The 20,129-nt window shown below is 45.3% G+C and overlaps 1 protein-coding gene across 8 annotated transcripts; it reads left to right on the top strand.

Moving 5' to 3' along the window:
• The first annotated feature begins 148 nt into the window (after window positions 1-148).
• On the top strand, window positions 149-18,397 carry ILF3 (interleukin enhancer binding factor 3). 8 transcript variants are annotated; one of them, XM_064499387.1, is made up of 20 exons: window positions 149-319; window positions 4,905-4,996; window positions 5,077-5,303; window positions 5,629-5,809; window positions 6,105-6,252; window positions 7,591-7,682; window positions 8,061-8,156; window positions 8,431-8,542; window positions 9,016-9,113; window positions 9,501-9,612; window positions 9,708-9,818; window positions 10,116-10,315; window positions 10,785-10,955; window positions 11,288-11,425; window positions 11,634-11,810; window positions 12,262-12,412; window positions 12,592-12,645; window positions 16,329-16,691; window positions 17,389-17,523; window positions 17,737-18,397. In XM_064499387.1, the coding sequence occupies exons 2-20, from the start codon at window positions 4,994-4,996 to the stop codon at window positions 17,868-17,870; spliced, it is 2,703 nt and encodes a 900-aa protein (XP_064355457.1). In that variant the 5' UTR covers window positions 149-319; window positions 4,905-4,993; the 3' UTR covers window positions 17,871-18,397. The 8 variants fall into 8 exon arrangements, with proteins under 8 accessions (XP_064355457.1, XP_064355456.1, XP_064355454.1 ...); XM_064499386.1 differs by having other exon boundaries at window positions 12,259-12,412; XM_064499384.1 differs by having other exon boundaries at window positions 9,708-9,836.
• The last annotated feature ends 1,732 nt before the right edge of the window (window positions 18,398-20,129 follow it).

The following is a 20,129-nucleotide window of genomic DNA, read 5'->3' as shown; positions in this document are numbered from 1 at the left end:
CCGCACCCCCCGCCGCCGCCGCCGCCGCCGCCGCCCGCGCCGATTGGCCGCCGCCGCCGCGCCCGGGCGGCCGCCCCACGTGACCCGCGCCGGCTCCCCCCGCCCCGCGCCCCCCCGCCCGCCGCACACACGCGCCCCTCGCCACGTGCCCCCTCCCCCTGCCGGCGGCGGCTCCTCCCCCCGCGCTGCAGTCGGAGCCGAGCCGCGCTGCGCACCGCACCGCACCGCACCGCACCGCGCCGCACCGCCACGGGGGCCAGGCCGGCGGCGCGCCACGGCCCCGCGGCCGCTCAGCGACCAGGCCCCGCGGGCAGGCCCGGTAGGAGCCGCGCGCCCCCCGCGCAGCCCGCGTCCCTTCCCCGAGGGGGGAGCCCGGCGCTGAGGCGGGCCGGGGGGCGGTGCTGCGCGGCCGGGCCGCGGAGGAGGGTGGGTCCGCCCTGCGTGTGTGTGTGGTGGCGGTGGGGCGGGAGGGGGGGACGGGGGGGCGGTGCTGGGCCTGCCGGCGGCGGCGGCGGGGCGGCGGGGCGCGGGCCGCCGGCGACCCGGCCCCCTTCCCCTCCCTCGCGCGGCCCCATTGTGCTGTGGAGAGACAAAATGGCGGCGGGCGGCCGTTGGGCCGCGAGTGAGTGAGGGGAGGGGGGGGCGCGCGGGGAGCGGGGTGGGGGGTCGGCGCTGCGCGCGCACCTCGCCCCCCCCCCGGAGCCCCGCGCGGCCCCCTCCCCCCCCCCACACACACACGCGGGGCGGGGGGGGGGGCAGCGCGCGCGGGGGTCTCCCCCCCCCCTCTCCCCCGGTGCACGCGCCGCCGCTTTGTTCTCCCGCTCGCCGCGCTTGCAAATGGCGGCAGCGGCTGGCTGTGGGGTGTGGGGGGGTGATACCCCCTCCCCCCCCCGGCATGGGGCCCGGCTGCGGCGGCCCTCGGCGGGGGAGGCCCGGCGGCGCGGTACCGCCGTGCCCCCCCCTTCCCTTTCCCCGGGGGGGCCTTGGCGGAGCAGCTCTGCCCCAGGGCCGCGGGTCGCCCCCGCCTCTGCCCTCGCTGTCGCGGTGCTCGGCCGGGCCCCGGCGGCTGGAGGCGCGGGACGGGGCCTGGGTAAGGTGCCCCCCCCCCCCCCCGGTGTCATCCGAGCGCGGGGACGGGGCGCCGCACCCCCCACGCTCCCGCCTTTCCCAAAACTTACCCTCAGGGTTTGGCTCGTTTTGGCGCGGCCTGCCCTCAGCAAGGCTCCCGTCGCTCCCCCGAAATGCCCCCTGCCCCCCCCTTGTTTTAATTCATCCTGTTATTCCCAGCTGCTCGATTCTGGACAATTCAGAGCAGCAGCATGGAATATCCTCGCTGCCGCTTTGCAAGTGTCAGCGGCTTTTGTTTACCATCACCTTAGTTATTCAGGCAGCTTTTTTCTTCTTCTTAAAGATGTATTGGATGCTGTCAGTGTCCTTAGACCTTGAAGGAACTGCCTGCGAGGGAAGCCATCCAAGTCCAAACAAAAGCGCAGTGTTAAGGTTTTACAACCAGAGCAGCTCAAGCATCCTGTTCAGGTGCGAAGGCTGCAAAGTAAGACTGGCTAAAGACACGGATGAGAAACTACTAATTCTTGCTTAAAATGAAGCAGCGTTCTAAAGTCCGGCTACATTGCTTAACATATGTTAAGCTTTGCCCTTATCTAGGGCATCACTATTGAAGAAATTTCACCCCTTAGCATTCTTACTATGATTTTGTCCTCCACCCCGCTCCCCACAACGCGTTTGAGATGGTCTGGCTCGTCAGGTTGGGTGCTAGAACCTAGTGAAAGTTGCTGAAATCCTGCTTGTAGTAGAAGTCATAGGGGAAAATCAGAGCAGACAAATTTTAAATGGGACTTAAATTTCAAAATGTTTTCCTTTTTTTCAAATTTTAGCGGCTATCAACCTTATGAGCAGTGTCAGGAATTGTGCATGATTCAGAGTGTTCGTGTTTTTAACTTGTTCTGTGGTTCTTTTTCCTAAGAGGCGTGAATCCTGTGATGCTGCAGCATCAGCTCCTGGGTTCTCATTAAAAGTGAACTTCAGTGATTTCAAGAGGAGAGATAGCGTTCGCCTTTAGAAATCGCAGGAAGCAGAAGTCTCGCTCGTTGGGCTGTTGTAGTATTTCTGACAGTAGAGATAACTGCTGCTCTCCGTTAGTTTGGATTCCAACTGCCTTCTTACCTTGCTTGGAGGGAACTAAGGAGATTTAACCAAAAATTACTGGGTACAGTAACTCATCTCAGTAAAAATGATTAGTGATTCAAATTCTTCTGGGTCCAATCCAAACTTAGGCCTTAGAATGGATTGGGAAGTTCGGAGCCTGCTAACACACGACGAGAAGTGTGACTATGCAAGAATCTCTGTACACCTTTTTATTGCAGTGCAAGAATATCTGTACACCTTATACTGCAGTGCACGCTTTGTGGATTCTTGCAGGTATCTTGGGAATAATTCTCTCTGGTCAGTGGACACTGACATGTGGGTTTAATTACAATTAGATCCATTAAGTCATCCCGATTTGTCACAAAGGGAAAGTCATCCTGTACGTAGCTGTTTGCCAGACTGGAATCAGAGGTATTTCTGTGCTCTAGAAATCTGCATGAATAAATACCCCCACAATCTGATAGTGGCTTGAGGAAATGAGCTTTCCCAATTTCATCCCAGCTTATATCTATAAATTCTTCAGGTCATGAGCCTGAGTTCTGGTGGTAAAACACCTAGCACAGTGGGGTCCTGATTTCTGTCCAGGCCCTGGATGTTGTTTTAGCACAGGTAATATTTAAAACAGTATTGCTGTAATAAAGGACCAAGTATTTGGACAATTAATTGCTCATTCTTTATTATTATTCTGGTATATTGAAGTTTGCACTTACTTAAGATACATGAGGCTTACTTGCAGTTTGTATCATCTGTCAAAGGGTAATGTAAAACATTCAATTACATTTCAATTATATTTCATATTTGCAAGCTATATATAGTAAGACAGTAAGACGATTCACGTGTAGATTCCAGTGGGGAAAAAAGCAAACTTCTGTCCGGTTTCATTTTGATTGAAACTCATTTGAAACAGATGGATTTCCAGAGAAGTAGGATTTGATACTGATGACTTGAATAACTGAGACGTGATTGACTTTCTCTGGCAATTTTTTTTTATGTGCCTGAGTTATGGCAATCTTCATGTATACTTAATTGTAAAACTAAGTTAAATAACTTGGCAGACTCTGATTTGAAATGTAGCAGAAGCTGATGGAGGTGTTGGGTAGAGATGCTAACGGTCTTAATCTCCATCACTGCTGTGGATCCTCAGGTGCTCCGTTGTGTTATGAGGCTGTTCATTTGCCTCATTTGTGCTAATGCTCTTAAACGGTACATAGCAATTCCTGGAGTTACTGAGAAACATAAGGTATTTGCAGGAATCTGACTGACCATGCGCAGTTTCAATTAGAGGTAAATCAAGGGTCTTAGTGAAGATGGATGCTTTCAAGGTGCAGTCAAATTAATGACTGTTAATCAAGCAACTGCTGATTCTTATCACAGTCGCATAGTTTCCTGTGTGATCGATGCTTAGATTAGAAGAGTAAATCCCGGTGGGCGCAGGATGGTGTTTTGAACTTCTTGCCAGAAGTCTGTTCACATCTGAAGGCAATCTTGGAAAGCAGTGTTCTTCCACAAAGCATAAACTGGTCCTTTAGGATACAAATATTTCTTTGCTAGAAGGCCCCTTGGCTAAAAACAGAGGAACAAAGTACTTGAATTTTAACAAAAAAGTTAACTACTTCAGTTACAGGCGCAAGCTATTTCAGTGGTTTTGTTTGGTTTGAAAGATGACATGTTGTTCTGAAACAAGCTGTAATGATTTTGGCTTAATCAGCATAGCAGTTCTATTGAATTTTAGGAGTTACAAGCCCTTCAAAGCAGATTTGCTAATATAAGATTATACTATTTCCTCTTGATTAAAGTATGAGCTAAAATAAGTGAAGAGACTCAGTGCAGCTACTGAATTTGTGATACACTGATGATGATGAAAATCCAGCTTGTTTACTTTGGGGCCATAAAATGAATTTGGGGTAAAAATCCATATACGGCCAACAGATTTTTACAGGTACTTGCTTGTGAGTAGCATCAATGAGCACAGCAAAAACTATTGCCTTGCTTGGTAAGCAGGTGATACAAATCTAGTTCTTTACCTATGAAATTATCTTAGCTTATATACAAATCATGTCAAAAGCTGTTAATTCTTTTGGTGCAAACTGTTTCTGTGTGCATCAGGCAGTGCTTTATCTTAATTGCAATTTCTTTCAGAAATAAGAGAGAGAGCTTTGCAAAAAATCCATTTTTAATGGGAAAGCCTCTTAAGTATATTAGTTTGGCTCCTTATGCCTAAGGCCACTGAGATCGCAAACTTGAACCAGGAGGGAAAATCAGGTAGTCGTGGTCGCAGCTCGGACTGGTGGAATGTTTTGCATTTTGCAAAGAGCGTACAAGGGAATGAGGTTGCAGTTCAAAGCATTTGTCTTGGTGCGGTGTGGTCTGCAGTTGCTTACAGCTGAATTGAGATATAGTGAATAAGCGTACCGTACCTGTTAAACAGGTGATCAGGTAGCGCCGAGAAGTTAACGTAAGCCTTCATAGGCAGTCTGTGGAGGTTGGAATGACAGCTGTACGATAAAACTGGTTTTAATCGTTACCGTGGGTGCTATTCAGGTCTCAGGAATGTTAGTCTTTGGGAGAAGAAAACTTGGCTTTCAATAATAAGTTCATATAATTGTCAGTTATGTTACCCTTTCCAGTTATTTATATCAGTTATTTCTGTTATTATTACATATCCTTAGCAAGCAGGCCATGGGGACCGTATTAGCCTACCAGTAAAGCATTGCTGATCAGTTTTCTGCTGTTCCCAGATTACGGAAAATTGTGGTGCTGGTACAGTCTTTTTGGTGGAAGAATCTAAGTACCTTTTGAAAACTTGGACAGACATTCAAAGGCAAAAATGGTAAGGTCCTGGAGTTTTTGGACTTACAAGATTCGTTTGTGTTTGGCCTGTTGCTGAATTGTTTCAAATTGCCTTTTCAGCGACCAATGCGTATTTTTGTGAATGATGACCGCCACGTGATGGCAAAGCATTCAGCCGTTTACCCAACTCAAGAAGAACTGGAGGCCGTTCAGAATATGGTGTCCCACACGGAACGGGCTCTCAAAGCCGTCTCCGACTGGATCGATGAGCAGGAAAAAGTCAGTGGGGAGCAGCCAGAACAGGAGACCATGGAGACAGCAGCTGAGGAGGAGAACAAAGAAGGAGGGTAAGGAACACCGCTAAACGAGTGTTTCGAAAGGGTACTGCCAGAAGCGATAGCGCTCTCTTATTAGATCAGTAGAAATATACTCTCTGAAGTCTGAAAAGGTGTTTGCCTGGCTACAGAGTAGTGGAATTGAGAGGGAGAGCTAACCTGGGACTGAAGCGACTTTTCCTATGTAGGTGTAGAACTACTTTAGCGGGGGGGATCATGTTTCATACTTAATCTTTGCAGATACATCCCTTAGCTTCAGTTAAGTATTTGCACTTATCTAGCTGCAGCTAATTTTTTAGTTTTAAAGCCGTCACGATTGTACCCTGTATATTTGCAGGGATCAGAAGGCTACAGAACAGTTGACTAGGACCCTCCGTGGAGTGATGCGTGTAGGGCTGGTAGCAAAAGGCCTGTTACTGAAGGGGGACTTGGATCTTGAGCTAGTTCTCTTGTGCAAAGATAAGCCCACAACAGATCTCCTGGAGAAAGTAGCTGACAATCTTGGAGTACAGCTTGCTGTGAGTAAAATCTTTCAGTGTTTCTGTGTGCTTGTTACAGTGAGCAGAACAAGCAGAATATATTTTAAATGGATAAAAAGACACTCGATGACATTTTTTGATGTGCTTTCTTATTTTGTCTTAGGAAAGTAATTGTCATAGATGTATAGCATCGTTCTAGAGTTACCTTGTAAATGAACATCTTTTTGTTAACCGAAATTTTATAGACCTCGTTCTTGTTTTTTCTGGAAAAAAGGGATAGCGGAGCTCTAAGAAATGATTTAGACGATTGCTAAGTGGTGAAATTATATTGCAGGCTATTACCGAAGACAAATATGAAATAATCCAGTCAGTTGGTGATGCTGCAATTATTATTAAGAATACAAAAGAGCCTTCATTGACGCTGACTATCCATTTGACGTCGCCTGTTGTCAGAGAAGAAATGGAGAAACAGTTAGCTGGAGGTATGGAAGACTGAAAACAGCCAACAGTCGGTCTGGAAACTTGTATTTTTCTGTTGCTAATTCACTGTTAAAGCGTGCTATTCAATTTCAGCCCAAGTAGCATCAATTATTTTTTATGCAAATTCAAAATTTCATAATATGACACTAACCCCGTAAGATCATGATTATGGTTTATTTGGACTGAACTTCTGAAACTGAGTAGCACCTTTCAAATGTTATTTTGCTCTTTTTTTTTCCAGTTTTTTTACTTGGACCTTTAGTTCACTAATATGTAATATTGTTGTATTAATCTTGTTTTGTATCTAGCCATGTAAGTGGCCTGCACAATACAAAAAATATATAAGCATATACATTTTAAACATTGAAGGCTTCTCGTTAAATGACTTGCATGTACATGAAATTGGATGTTACAAAGTTTGTGTTGCAGCAAGAATGATAGGTGCTCTGGGTCTCCTTGATTGGCTGTTTTATCAGCTAAAGCTCAGAATTCCAGAATGCGATTCAGAGTTTTGGATAAAGTTAGCTTCTACATTTGATCTTAAATTCGTTTTGGAACGAAAATTCACAAATGTCTTTGCACTTGAGCTTTTTGCTATGATCGGTTCTGTATCATAGGCATCACGCTGTTTAATTCGCAGACCTCAAACATTTGCTCTGTGTACTAGCCTTATCTAAAACCCTGGTCTTCAGAAACTTTGAACTTTTTAAAACCATATCTTCAATTTTGCTGCAGCACAGACTGGAAAATATTTTTGTGCTCTCTTGACTGTCTATGGTTTTGATATCTGACCTCGTCTACCAAGCCTTCTAGTTTGTCGATTTTAGGGACGCTGGACCTTTGACCAACAGGACGCTCTCTGTCACGGGTTGGGGCCAGGGCAGTCAAGCCTTATGGGCGGAGGGGGTTCCCTCGATCGTGGAAAAGCTCACGCACGCACGCACACCCGCACTGCTCCACCAAAGCTGCACTCTGAACGCAGAGTGGGGATTTACTTTAAATTTCCATTTAGTAGCAATCACAGGCCTCATACTCTGCAACTTTACTGAGGTGGTAAAGGATTTCTGTCCTCTCCCATACAGCATTACTTCCCCTCTCCTCCTTACAAAATAGACTTTAGTCTGTCCCTGTTAATTAAACTTCCCATCTCTCTGCAGTTTAAATTTCTAAGTAAGGCCAATAGCCAAGTGTACTGCAGAGCATCCTTCCGGGTAGAGGATCTAGATCATGATCTTTTGGGAGCCTCAGCTGCCCTTTAGGAAGTTGCCTCATCCCCTCTCCACCTGACAGAACCCCCTTGGTCAAACTGTGCCTTGTCTTCTTATTCCATCCACGAATAGAAACGCTATCAGTCAACGACTCCCCGGACGTTCTGGACAGGCAGAAATGCCTTGCTGCCTTGGCGTCACTCCGACACGCCAAGTGGTTCCAGGTTTGCATTTTGTTCTTATACTTGTCTTTAAGTAGAAAATTTGTAAACTCTTAACTGGCTAACTTTTTTTATTTAAAATACTTTAAAGTTGGATGATAGTTAGATGTGCTGAACTTAGCGTCTGTCAATGGTACAGTTGCTAAAGAAGCACTTAAGCGAATTTAACGTTCGAAAGGAACCTTTTTTAATGAGTAGATGCATAGCTGCTGCTTTGTGTTAAGAGTAATGTTGCCTTTGTACACTACGATTAAAGTTATAAAGTTGTAATGTGAAATATTGTTTACCCTTGACAAAGTAGCACTGCAAAAATTAATGTCTGCAAGAGAACAGTTTTGGTATTTTTATTGAATAGGCTTCTGCTTTTAATTCCTGTTCTAGGCCAGGGCTAATGGTCTGAAGTCGTGCGTCATAGTCATCCGGGTTTTGAGAGATCTGTGTACTCGGGTGCCTACTTGGGCACCACTAAGAGGATGGGTAATCCTTTTCTTTTCCTTCCTATGTACTGCTTCTCCACATTGTTGTTTAGCTCTGTTAATTTGGCAAACATTCTGTTTCAATAAGTTAGTTTTACATAATACTAGAAAAAAGTTTGTATCCTTGAAAGATGCCTGTTGAAGTTCTACAGTGTGCATTGTTTTACTTGCAATCCGTGCTGAGAATTTTAAGTTACTTCTAAACTTCTAATAACCCCAGTACACTACACATGCATGTACGCTTGCTTTTCTCACTTTCCAAAACTGTCTTTCAGCCTCTAGAGCTACTGTGTGAAAAATCTATCGGAACTGCTAATAGACCAATGGGAGCCGGTGAGGCTCTGAGGAGGGTTCTCGAATGCCTCGCGTCAGGAATCGTTATGCCAGGTTAGGTGGTTCTCTGCATTTACATTTCAAAGTGAAGCTGAAATGAAATGTGACTGAAGCTTTGATGCACTGTTACGTTGCCTAGTATTTGAGACATCCCTTGTTATGTGCGTGGACAACTTAGAGTCAAAACTCAGAAAACCCCCAGTATATATGGGTACTACAGTACCTTGCTACTCTTTAGGGCACATGTGTTCAAAGCTATGGACCCATGATGTTAAACCCTGTAGAGAGAGGTACCAGTTTCTTGCAAGTGTAAAATTGCTTCTCTGAGTGGTTGTGACCAGTTTCACTTATAATTGTACTTGTAAAATAATCCAGACGAGTCTCAGAATGTTGGACATTGGATGGATCATGTCAGTCGGTGTTCTTCGAGAGATGAGTGTTGATTGATGCCAAGGGAATACTTAGTTTAGTTTCTTTAGAAACACCAGGATAATTCTCTGCATATCTTCCTTGTTTCCTGCCTTCAGATGGTTCTGGTATTTATGATCCTTGTGAAAAAGAAGCCACTGATGCTATTGGGCATCTAGACAGACAACAAAGGGAAGATATCACACAGAGTGCTCAGGTATAGTTTTGCCTACAGATGTTACAAAAACTTAATCAGTTCAACTGACTCTGAACTTCCATATTGGTTAATGGTAGTATAGTAACCTCACAGAGGTTGGTGTTAACTTTTTTAATATCTAGTCAAGTAAAGAAATACAAATGGGTCCCACACCAATAAGGAATTTGTAGCTTGGCCAACCAGAAGCAAAGTATCAGGTTTTAAATAGTGACTTTACTACCATGACCCGTATTTTGGGTTGAACTTCCAAAAATTCAAAGGAGAGTCCTATTTAAACTGATGAGGAATTTTGTGTAGGGGTGGGTAGAATGTTCCTGTCTGAAACTGCAGTGAACAAAGATGAGTGGCAACTCGTGCGTCCCAGTAACATGCGTTTAATCTTTCTAGCATGCTCTGAGACTTGCTGCTTTTGGCCAGCTTCACAAGGTCTTGGGGATGGATCCCCTGCCTTCCAAAATGCCCAAGAAACCAAAGAATGAAAACCCTGTTGACTACACTGGTAGGTACTAGGAAAAAATAGCACATTTGTAAGGCTCTTGCTGTTTTTGTTATTGGAAACTGGAGTACTTAGCTCTTCCGTTGTGATCGTTACAGTCCAGATTCCTCCCAGCACAACATATGCTGTTACCCCAATGAAGCGTCCTATGGAGGAGGATGGAGAGGAGAAGTCTCCCAGCAAAAAGAAAAAGAAGATTCAGAAAAAAGGTATTGAGTTAACAAGAGGTAGGTACAAATGACTACCTGAAAGCTGTTTTCAGGCTAAGTTGGGGGGCAGGTCAGAGAAGAACTCTTGCAAGCGTTTGATCTTGAGCGATACTGTAAATATGAGTTGTAGGGCATGCAAACTTTAGATAAACAGAATATATTACCACTGTAAGGTCTTACTTGGTATAACTTTTAAACCCTCACAAGGACAAAAATGACAGATAACTCACTATCTGAATCAGTTTTGCTTCTTCTAAAGAGATTGCAAACATCTGAAAAGCTTGTTTTTCTGTTCAGAGGAAAAACTCGAACCTCCCCAGGCCATGAATGCACTGATGAAACTAAACCAGTTAAAACCTGGGCTCCAGTACAAACTTGTGTCTCAGACTGGTCCTGTTCATGCTCCTATTTTTACAATGTCTGTGGAAATTGATGGCAGCACATTTGAGGCATCAGGACCTTCCAAAAAGACAGCCAAATTGCATGTGGCAGTGAAGGTAAGAGCTGTGTCTGTAAATTCTTGCCAAAGGGCTCTAAATAACAGGCAGTCTGTTTCCTCCTGTTGATTGTTGACCTCTTAAACTTGAAAAGGACGACCTGAAAGCCCCTGCTCATCATGAAAGTCATGATTAAAACTGTTTATGTGAAACGTGTAAACCTTTTAGCACGGACCAGGCCGCATCCAGGGTAGAAGTTAAATACCAAGACAGTATAGTCTGTGCGTGAAGTTGCAAGGCAGGGGACTTGGTACTTAGTTCTTGAAGTGTCCACGGGATTTGGGGAAGGAGGGAAAAGCAGATGAATAATCCTTACAGAATGTTAGCCTGATGTTCTTAACAAAATTGATAGAGTGACGCTGAGCAGCCTTTTCAAATATTTACCCAAAAATATATGGGGCATAGGAGAACAAGCGTGTCTGAGATAAGTGCTTTTCAGTAATCTCTTCTCCAACTCTCCCTGCCCTAGGTGTTGCAAGATATGGGTTTACCCACGGGAGTGGAAGGCAAAGAGTCTGGAAAGGGAGATGAATCAGCAGAGGAAACGGAACAGAAACCAGTTGTTGCTCCTCCTCCTCCTGTAGTGGAAACTGTCTCTACACCCAGTGCTGCTTCTCCTCCTTCAGATCAAACCTCAGAGGTGAGCACAGTCTGAAGAGCTCAAAAGAGGCTGTCCTGGTTCTTTGAGAAAGTGATGTTGAAGGCCGTTCTTTGAAGGGTCTGTTAACGTATTGCTCTTCCCTACTAGAGGAGCCTGGCCCAACTGTACACACTGTGCTGACAGATGTAAAATACAGCATCTTCAGTTGCTGTAAAAATAAGTTTTAAGAGATAAGAATGTCCCACAAGCTCATCCTGGTGCAACTGTCCTTCTTTAAGATATTTCTCAGTTGTGAAAAGTTCATATTTGGGGGGTAACTTGTAGTCCAGTAGGTTTTTCTTGGATCTTCATGACCACTTCTCCTCTTTCAGAACGTGAAACAACAGGGACCAATTCTGACAAAGCATGGCAAGAATCCTGTGATGGAACTAAATGAGAAAAGACGTGGGCTGAAATATGAGCTGATTTCAGAAACAGGTGGCAGTCATGACAAGCGCTTTGTCATGGAGGTGAGATGACTTCCTGTTCCTCTTCATACTTTCATCTGAATTCAGATATCTGCAACTTTATAGCCTTAGTAAGAATCTTCCTAGATTCCTACTGGAATTGTCTGAGGGCACCATATAAAAACAGTTACTGACATAAAGTGTATTCACAGGAGGCTGCTTCTGTTTCTGCCCTTTCCACTCACATGCAATGATTTAATCCATTTCAAAGGTGGAGGTTGATGGGCAGAAATTTCAAGGAGCTGGTTCAAATAAAAAGGTGGCAAAAGCCTACGCTGCTCTGGCTGCATTAGAGAAGCTGTTTCCAGATGCCCCTGTTGCCATTGAGCAAAACAAGAAGAAAAGAGCCCCTGTGCCTGCCAGGGGAGGACCCAAGTTTGCAGTAAAAGTAAGTAAACTTACTATTCAGTGACTTCTGTTGTTTGTGGTGTAGTAATGATTCTGCAGTACTTCTGTCTTCCGTGCTGCAATTGTAATCTTTCTTCTGGAGAAGAAGAATAATCTAATGTGTACAGAGAGAAACCAGGATCTACTAATAGCCATTGGATTAGAAAGCAAAAATATTACCGTGTTCCCATCCATCTTCCAGACTGTGCTCTTCTGTGGCATCGGTGAAGCTTTGCAGGTGGCTTGTCTTTAGCCTGCTTCCTGGAGATTACTCTTACTTGATACCATCCTCTTAACTGTTTTGTTTGGCCCCGTTCCCTTTTGATGAAGATCAGTATCTGACGTGTTTGAGAGTTCGTGACGTGATTTTAAAAGGTTTTGTTTTCATCTTGGATGTATGGTGAAACGATCCAGAAACCAGCGTTGTGTAACAAGCCTCTCTCCTCCAGCAGCATAATCCAGGTTTCGGAATGGGAGGCCCCATGCACAACGAAGTACCCCCTCCGCCCAACATGCGTGGTCGTGGAAGAGGCGGCAATATCCGGGGCCGCGGGAGAGGCAGGGGTGGATTCGGTGGCAATCACGGTGGCTACATGAATGCAGGTGAGCTGCTGTGCATGTTTTGTTCTGATTCATCGATGCTAAATGGTACAGAAACTACCTGTACATCAATAGGTGAATTAATCTCCTCTAGCATTTTGTAGTCTGACCTGTAGCGTTACAGGAAATGAAGCTTTGTATGCTTGTATTCCGTTCTGTTTAACAATTCTATTCCGATTTAGGTGCTGGATACGGAAGCTATGGTTATGGAGGAAATTCCGCAACAGCAGGCTATAGTAAGTGTTCATCTTTTAAATTTTGAAACACATCAATCTGCTGGGGGTGTGAAACTTGGACTGGGTTGCAACATACGATAATATGCTTGTGCTGAAGCCGTCTTAAGGGGTTCTCTTTTTTCTGAATGAGAAGTAATGAAAGATGGCTTATGTACATGTTTAAAAGTTAAACTCAAATCCAGGTGACTTCACGTTTCCTCTAAAATTGTGAATATTTTAAATTTCTCTGCTTTAAGCCATGTGAAGCTATCAGCCACACTTGTGAATCAGATTTTCCTGAAAATACACAGCGATTGGTCTTGAGAGGAAGCCTTCATTGGGGGGTGACAGGAGCAGAGAAATCTAAAACATGACTTTCAAATGTGGCGCATTTTGCCATCTTCAAAAGAATTCTAATTTTTTTTCTCTGCTCTGTCTCCCCCTTTTGTAGGTGACTTTTTCACAGACTGCTACGGCTATCATGATTTTGGGTCTTCCTAGAACATCTAAAAGTATTGCACAAAAAACAGCTTTTTACTCCAATTTTCTCGAACTCCAAAACCCAAAGTGTTCGTGCTGTGTCCCTGTGCTTCACTGGGTTTCTCAACAGTGGCTTTTCACCGCAGCTTGTCTGAAACTCTTATTAGCCTGCAGAACTTAAGACAGTGGCAGTTTTTATTGTGATTTGCCTTTGAACTTGGTTGTATCAATGTACACAACAGGGGGAACTAATTATCAAAGAATGTTTTTGTGCAGTCTGCACAAATTGCAAAGCCAGCTCTGTTCAGCATAAAGGCAAAAAGCCCATCTTTGCTTTTTATGGAAAGCATTACTTTATTTTTAAGAAACAGATACTGAAGTGTTTTAATCTACCTTTGTCTTAATTTACGGCAGGTTTTGTACAAAATTTGAGCCTTTTAATAAATCCCAGAAATTGGGTAAATGCCTCTGATATTGGGAAGACTTTTCAACATCTCTGAATATAGTACAGCCCAGCTTTTTAAGCATGCAAAATGTTGACTTGTATGTGGAATCGTATGTGCTAAAATTAATCCTACATCCTTTGTAACACGCTGGTGGATTAACGCTGAGGGATGTGACTTATTGTGGCTGGTAGCTAGTGTACTTTCAAAGGTATTGTAATTGTGCTTCCGATACTGATACAATAAATATCCAGGCATTAGGAGTTGATGTAAAAATGTTAGTCTTGATAACTTCTGAAAATGCATGGATTCATTCGTTACATGAAAACGGGCTTTCTCGAGCCAAGCATAAAGGGCCTAAAGCACTTCAGCAAACTTGCAGCGGCTGTGGACTCGGCAGCCTCGCCGCTGAGGCTGTCCGGGGCGTGCCTGTTGTGAACTGCATGTCACCCTAAAAGTGATTTATAACCTGGAGAAATAATTTCACTGGAATTTGAAATTGCAGGGAACTTGAAATTGGCCGTTTAAGACACTAGCCTTTGATAAATTTAAAGTGTTCGGTCCTTTATTCTTGCTATAGTACTTGTTTTAAAACTGTATTTTGTTTGTCACTGTTTTTAGCTGCAAAGCCTGCACCACTGCATTAATTTAACTTGTGAAGCTCAACAACATTTGAGTTAACTCAGTAACTAAACTAGCTAAAAAGAAAAAAAAAAAGGCAAAACAAAAATCTTTAACCTGTGAAGCATCAGGTAAAAAAAAAAAAAAATTGTCCAAGGTATCTAGTGATTACTTAAAAAAAAAAAGAAAAAAAAAAGCATGCCCTATTTTTTTTAGAAAGTTATTGTTTGAGATAATGACTTTTTATACAAGTGAATAGATACTGTCCTGAATGAGGTGAAAAACTGCCGTTTTTTAAGTGAATACATGTTAAAGTAACTACTGGTGTGTTGGATATTTTTATTCATTAGCTTTGATTTAGGGGGAGTAGAAAATATCAGGTGTCAAACAGCATTAAAACTTCATAGTTAAATATGAAGGGTTCATATGAAATGTAAATTCCAGAAACTGATTCCTCACTTGGCAGAGACCAACTTCCAGCATCTGCAACTTGAATTTAAATGGTGCAAGTCTTAGTTCTTAACCTCTCCTTCTGGAGGAATCCCGTATTCCTTCCAGATGTGTTTGAACCAAAGACAGGAACTTTAATGCAAGTGACAGAGCAAGTTACCTATCAGTCACAGTGCAGGAATATTTTGCTGTTTTGGTTTTTTGACTGGAGAGAAGTATATTGCAGAGCCTTGTTTCTACCCAACTAACACGGTCTACTGTGGCAGAGGGGAAGAAAGATCTTGTGTAATGTAGAAAGCCTTACTCTAGTGCAGAGGGTGTAGTGAAGAACTGATTGTGTGATTCCAGGGATATTTGGAGTTCTGAAAAAAATGAACAAGGTGGAAAAAAAAAGCTTAGGTGCCTTGAAGAGCCACCGCTCTTCACATAAAAACACATACTGAATTTAGGAAGTGAGCTCTGGTTCACCTTTTTGATGAGTTGTTTCATTAGTTTCAGATGGAATTGCAGAAAGAAAGGGTACAAGATTTTATACCTTGTCTCTTTTTAACTGTAAGTTTTTCTTGAGAAATACTGAATTCTCATACACCTCTCCTTTGTTTTCAAAGGAGATGCTAGCAAAACTCCTCCTCCTTAGAGGCATAGTTAAGTTCCAGGAGTGTACGTGCTGTTACAGACACTGGTGCAGGTTTTTAGTTAGATTCTAGTGGCTTTTATTCCTTGAAATAAGTTAGTTTTAAATATGGCAAGTCTGACTGTAGAGTAAGTCTTCTCACATTAAGCCCAAACTGTGAAACGTTCGTTGAAGTTCAATTTGCAGGAATTGGGCAGAAAAACAATTGCTCAGCAGTTTGAGAGCTTGACTGTAGTACTATTGATAAATAAAAGAAAAAAAAACACTAACTCTTGACTATGTACAGTGCTTTTGCATCCAGACTTTCTAGAAGATTTTGATCCGTTAGAGGCTTTGGGTAACCTTGGATCCAAGATCATGGTGGTACCAGATTTTCGAGATAAATAGTGCTGCACAATAGGATAAGCTGTGTATGCACATCTTCATTTCAGTTGGATTGTTTCTGTTCATTCAATGTGTAAATCCAATATGGGAGGTTCTCTTTATTTTAGTGAACTGCATGGATGTTGACTTAATTCCTCATTACAGGAATAAGATTATTCCTCATTACCACTTCTTTCAGCTGTGGAGAGTGAGCATCAGTTGACATTGATGGCTGACTTGTCTCAAATGTAGTTTGAGCACCAGATTTTAAATCTTTGTAGAACATTAAGTAATAACTGTTAGTTATTGTAACATGCATAAAGAATATTGTAGTAGCCCTGAGCTTAGTTCTAGATTTTGGGGTTATACTGGAATTAAAGCTATGGGAGAACTGGCTCAGAGTTGTTAAATGAGAAATTTTTAAAGTAACTTGGAAGATCATATGATGTCAATGTATTTCATAATTCCCTGTCTACTTAAATGAACAAAATGTTACACCTCTTGGCCTCGTGTGGAGTTTCTTAAGCCTTTCATCAGTGTAAGATCAAGCTACTCTTGAACCGTTGCTTTCATAATAGTAAAATCTCTTTACTGTGATATGACCCTAACCCTTTAAATAGTGTCTCACTGCTGAAATGTCTTGGTTTCTGGAATATACCTGCCCCACCAGGATGCTGTTGCTGTTGCAGACTAACTCTGTTCTCTCTGTTTAGGCCAGTTCTATAGCAATGGTGGCCACTCCAACTCTGGGAGTGGCGGCGGAGGTGGCGGTGGCGGCTCCTCGGGGTACGGATCCTACTATCAAGGTGGCGATAACTACAATTCCCCCGTTCCTCCGAAACACGGCGGAAAGAAACAGCAGCATGGAGGGCAGCAAAAACCTTCCTATGGTTCAGGGTATCAGTCGCACCAGGGCCAGCAGCAGCAGTCCTACAACCAAAATCAGTACAGTAACTACGGCCCACCTCAAGGCAAACAGAAAGGATATAACCACGGCCAAGGCAACTATTCTTCATACTCCAATTCTTACAACTCGCCTGGTGGAGGCTCAGATTACAACTATGAGAGCAAATTCAGTGAGTGCTGCCTTGCTTCTCTGGGGGGTGGAAAATGTGGAGTTGGTAATGCAAACGTTGGTTCATCTTGCGAAGTGGGTGCTCTAGGTATCCAGCGGGCTTAAACTGCTCGGGTTTCATTTTTGTTGTTAATGAGATCGGCGACTGACCAGAGAACCTGCTGGTCTGGCCTGCCCCGCTTTCTGTGAAGGTGTTCTTGCGTTTTGAAAGATGAGTGTGCAGTCGTCTACTCTGCTGTGCCCAGCTAGTTGACCCGAATAACTGTTAGGATCGAGTCTTTGCTTCCCGTAGCAGCTGGGTGCATAGCTAGGTTCTCCCCTTGCAGTTATAGTCGGAACGCTCCTCAGCCTTGATCATACACGCTTGTGCAATCTGTGGGAAAGGCGCTGTTATGTACTAAACCAGTAGTTTCTGAACCTTGGGGGAGCGATAATTGCACACATTTAGCAAATTTTATTAAACCTGTGGGTTCATGCAGCTCCGTGGGGCTGTTTGAGAAATGCTGCACATGGAAACTCTCCTTTATGGATCTTTGGGAAGCTCTTGCTGGCTGAACCCTGGTCAGCAAGCTCAGCTCGACGAGTTACCGTCTCTTTAGCTGTTAGTAATAGGCAGGTTTTTCTAACTGCTTGTCTGGGCGTAGTCTCGGGGGAGGTCACTGGAAGGCCAGCTTTGCGCAGCCTGTGCTCTCTTCCAGGTTACGGCGGCAACAGCGGCCGTGGAGGAGGCGGAGGAAATAACTATTCAGGAGGTGCCTCGTACAATACTGGTTCACATGGTGGCTATGGGGGAGGATCTGGGGGCGGAGGGTCCTCTTACCAAGGTAAGCAAGGTTAGTATAAAACACTTCTTTATATATTTTTTTCTGTGCATGTGTTGGCGTGTGAAAACAACATCTTTACGTCTTCTCTGCGTGCTCTTGCATTGCGGCAGTTCAGCCTGCATAGGAGTAAAAACGCCGTGTTCTTCTGTATTAACGCAGCTTTTATTTCACCACGTGACTGTAAGTGAACGTCTTTCTCTCTCCGCTCTGCTCCCTTTGCAGGTGGATATTCTTCACAGTCCAACTACAACTCCCCCGGTTCGGGCCAAAATTACAGCGGCCCCCCCAGTTCCTATCAAGCTTCCCAGGGCGGCTACGGCAGAAACGATCACAGCATGAGTTACCAGTACAGATAAACCAGCCCTTCCTCTGTGGGTGTGAAGTTTTGTTACCTTCCGCACTTGCGCACCCTTTGAATATTCAGTTTTATGGCATCACAGTAAACACGTAAATCCCCCTTCCCCCTGTTTCCATGTTGCAGTGCTCTTTGTGATATCAGTCACTAATGGTTGAGTACCTGTAATTCCATACTTAGCTGTATTTTGGGCATCTATGTATTTAATGGTTTGTTAGTTGCCATTACAACTTTGTCTAAATAGATTTTTTGAGTTAATACGACTTCAGTATCCTTTTTCTATTTAAAATTGACGTTGAAGTGTTAACACAGTATGGCTTTAAATAGATAAGGGATATGTCATCTGTTAATGCTTTTGTGAAGTGAGTTAAACAAGCTTTCTGTATTTTAATGCTTTAGTGTTTCAGTTTTATAAGTGAAGATTTTATTTTAAAAACCAGTGGGAAAGAGTGGGTTTTGTATGTCTGAATCATTCAGGCAGTACATCTGGATTAAGTTGAATGTAGACAAATAAACACAAACTCTTGATGTCTTTGTCTCCAAACGCGTACTTCTACATTGCATACAAATGCCAGTTAAAAAGTCTGCAGCAACAGTCTCTTGCCTCATCCCCTAGCAGCAGCCACGGCAGAAGAAGTGAAAAATGGCCAGAATGTACCATTCTGTTTGCCAGGACCTTCCCAGGTGCCTAAGGTTGTACAGGCAGATGATTTCAGTGCTCTGCAAGAGCTAAATGCAGAACATAGCGAATATTCTGAAATTTTAATGACCTTCCGGGGCTGCGCCTTACCTAGGCTCACCTCCTCTGTGCCGGGTTTTTCGCTGCGAAGCTGAGACAGGCCCGAGCTTGCGGCTCGCTGTGGAGGGAGCTCGTTGTCCCCTGTAGGAACACAGCGTGGCTCGAAACTTCCTTTCCTGTCTCAACAGGGAGCCCGTGCTCCTTGGAATCTTCCCCTGGAGCAGGAAGCATTCCCTTCCCTCTCCGCCCCCCTCAGACACTGATTTATGTCAGGCAGAACAAAAGGGGCAGTATCTGCTCGGGTGCTGCGGACAGCGAAGGCGGTTCCTCCAGGCGCTTGCACCTGGACTTGGAAGTCGCACAAGGAACAAAATACTGCGTGCGCTGCCGGTGCTCTCCGTGCTTGAGGACTTGCCAAAAGCGAAACCTGCTGCCAGCGGGGCAGCCTTCGAGCCCCGCATGGGCAGGTGACGGATCACCTTCCTGATCCAGGTGGCTTCCAGTGGTGCAAGGTGGGTAACTTCCACTGCAGGAGACGGGTTCTCTTGTCTCTAAAAATAAAGCAGCGGCGGTTGATTCTTTCCAGAACACAGCAGTGACTGTAGGGTTTCAGCTAGTCCCGGCCCTGACCGGGGCGGTGTGGTGTTATTCCTTCATGGATGCTCTAGAGAGACCGGAAAGGAGCTGCTTCCCAAAGATGACGTTCAGGGAGGCACTGATAAAACTTAGAAACTCACTTCCCTCTGTTCAGCGAAACTCGCTCCAGGAGGTGACCGGGGCTGGGTCAGAAAGGAAGGTGACGGACGTCAGAGACGAACGTCCTCTGGCGGCACGAAGCCGGAGGGGACGCGGTGTTGGGTGGGTGCCGGGCCCTGTCGCAGCGGTGGCCGTTAGAGGGCAGCGCCGCCTCGCCGCGGGCGCCCGTCGGAGCCCATCGCGTTCCCTGCGGGAGCAGGAGCGGGGCTCCTCTGGCCTTGTCCTTCCCTCTGGCTCCAGGCCGCCTCGTGCTGCCCCTTTCCACGTTCTAGCTTCGGGCAGGGCCTGGCATGAGCGAGGCTCTGGGACGGCACTGGTGTTGGAGGAACCGAGCGGAAACCAACTTCGTTTCCCCAGAAGGGCTCTGTTCCCGCTCCGGCCTTTCCCTGCCTCCACGCGGCGGTTGCCACCGCTGTTGCCCAGGTTCTTGTCCGCGTGTTGGTTTGGTTTTTCCGGTTCGTGGGGCTGGAAGGGCCGGGAAGCTTGTGCCACCACGGGAGACACGTGTGAAGTCCTCGTCCAACAGCATCGGGCCGCGCTGAGGAGCTACGTGTTGGGGAGGGCTGAACTTGCTGCCTCTAATCACCTGCGCGAGCAGAGGTGAAGTGGGCAAGAAAACATACCAGAAATGCCGGCCGGGCGCCGGAGCCGCGGCTCTGCGCAGCGACCCGCCGCGCCAGACCCGCGATGCCGACCGCGGCTGGGGCCGCCGCATTCCTGCGCCGGGGCGGGACGGCCCGGGGCGAAGCCGGGTGTCGGGTGCCG

Source organism: Dromaius novaehollandiae, chromosome 33 (assembly GCF_036370855.1).
Source record: "Dromaius novaehollandiae isolate bDroNov1 chromosome 33, bDroNov1.hap1, whole genome shotgun sequence".
NCBI lineage: Eukaryota > Metazoa > Chordata > Aves > Casuariiformes > Dromaiidae > Dromaius > Dromaius novaehollandiae.
This window is presented reverse-complemented; position numbering and strand designations above follow the sequence as displayed.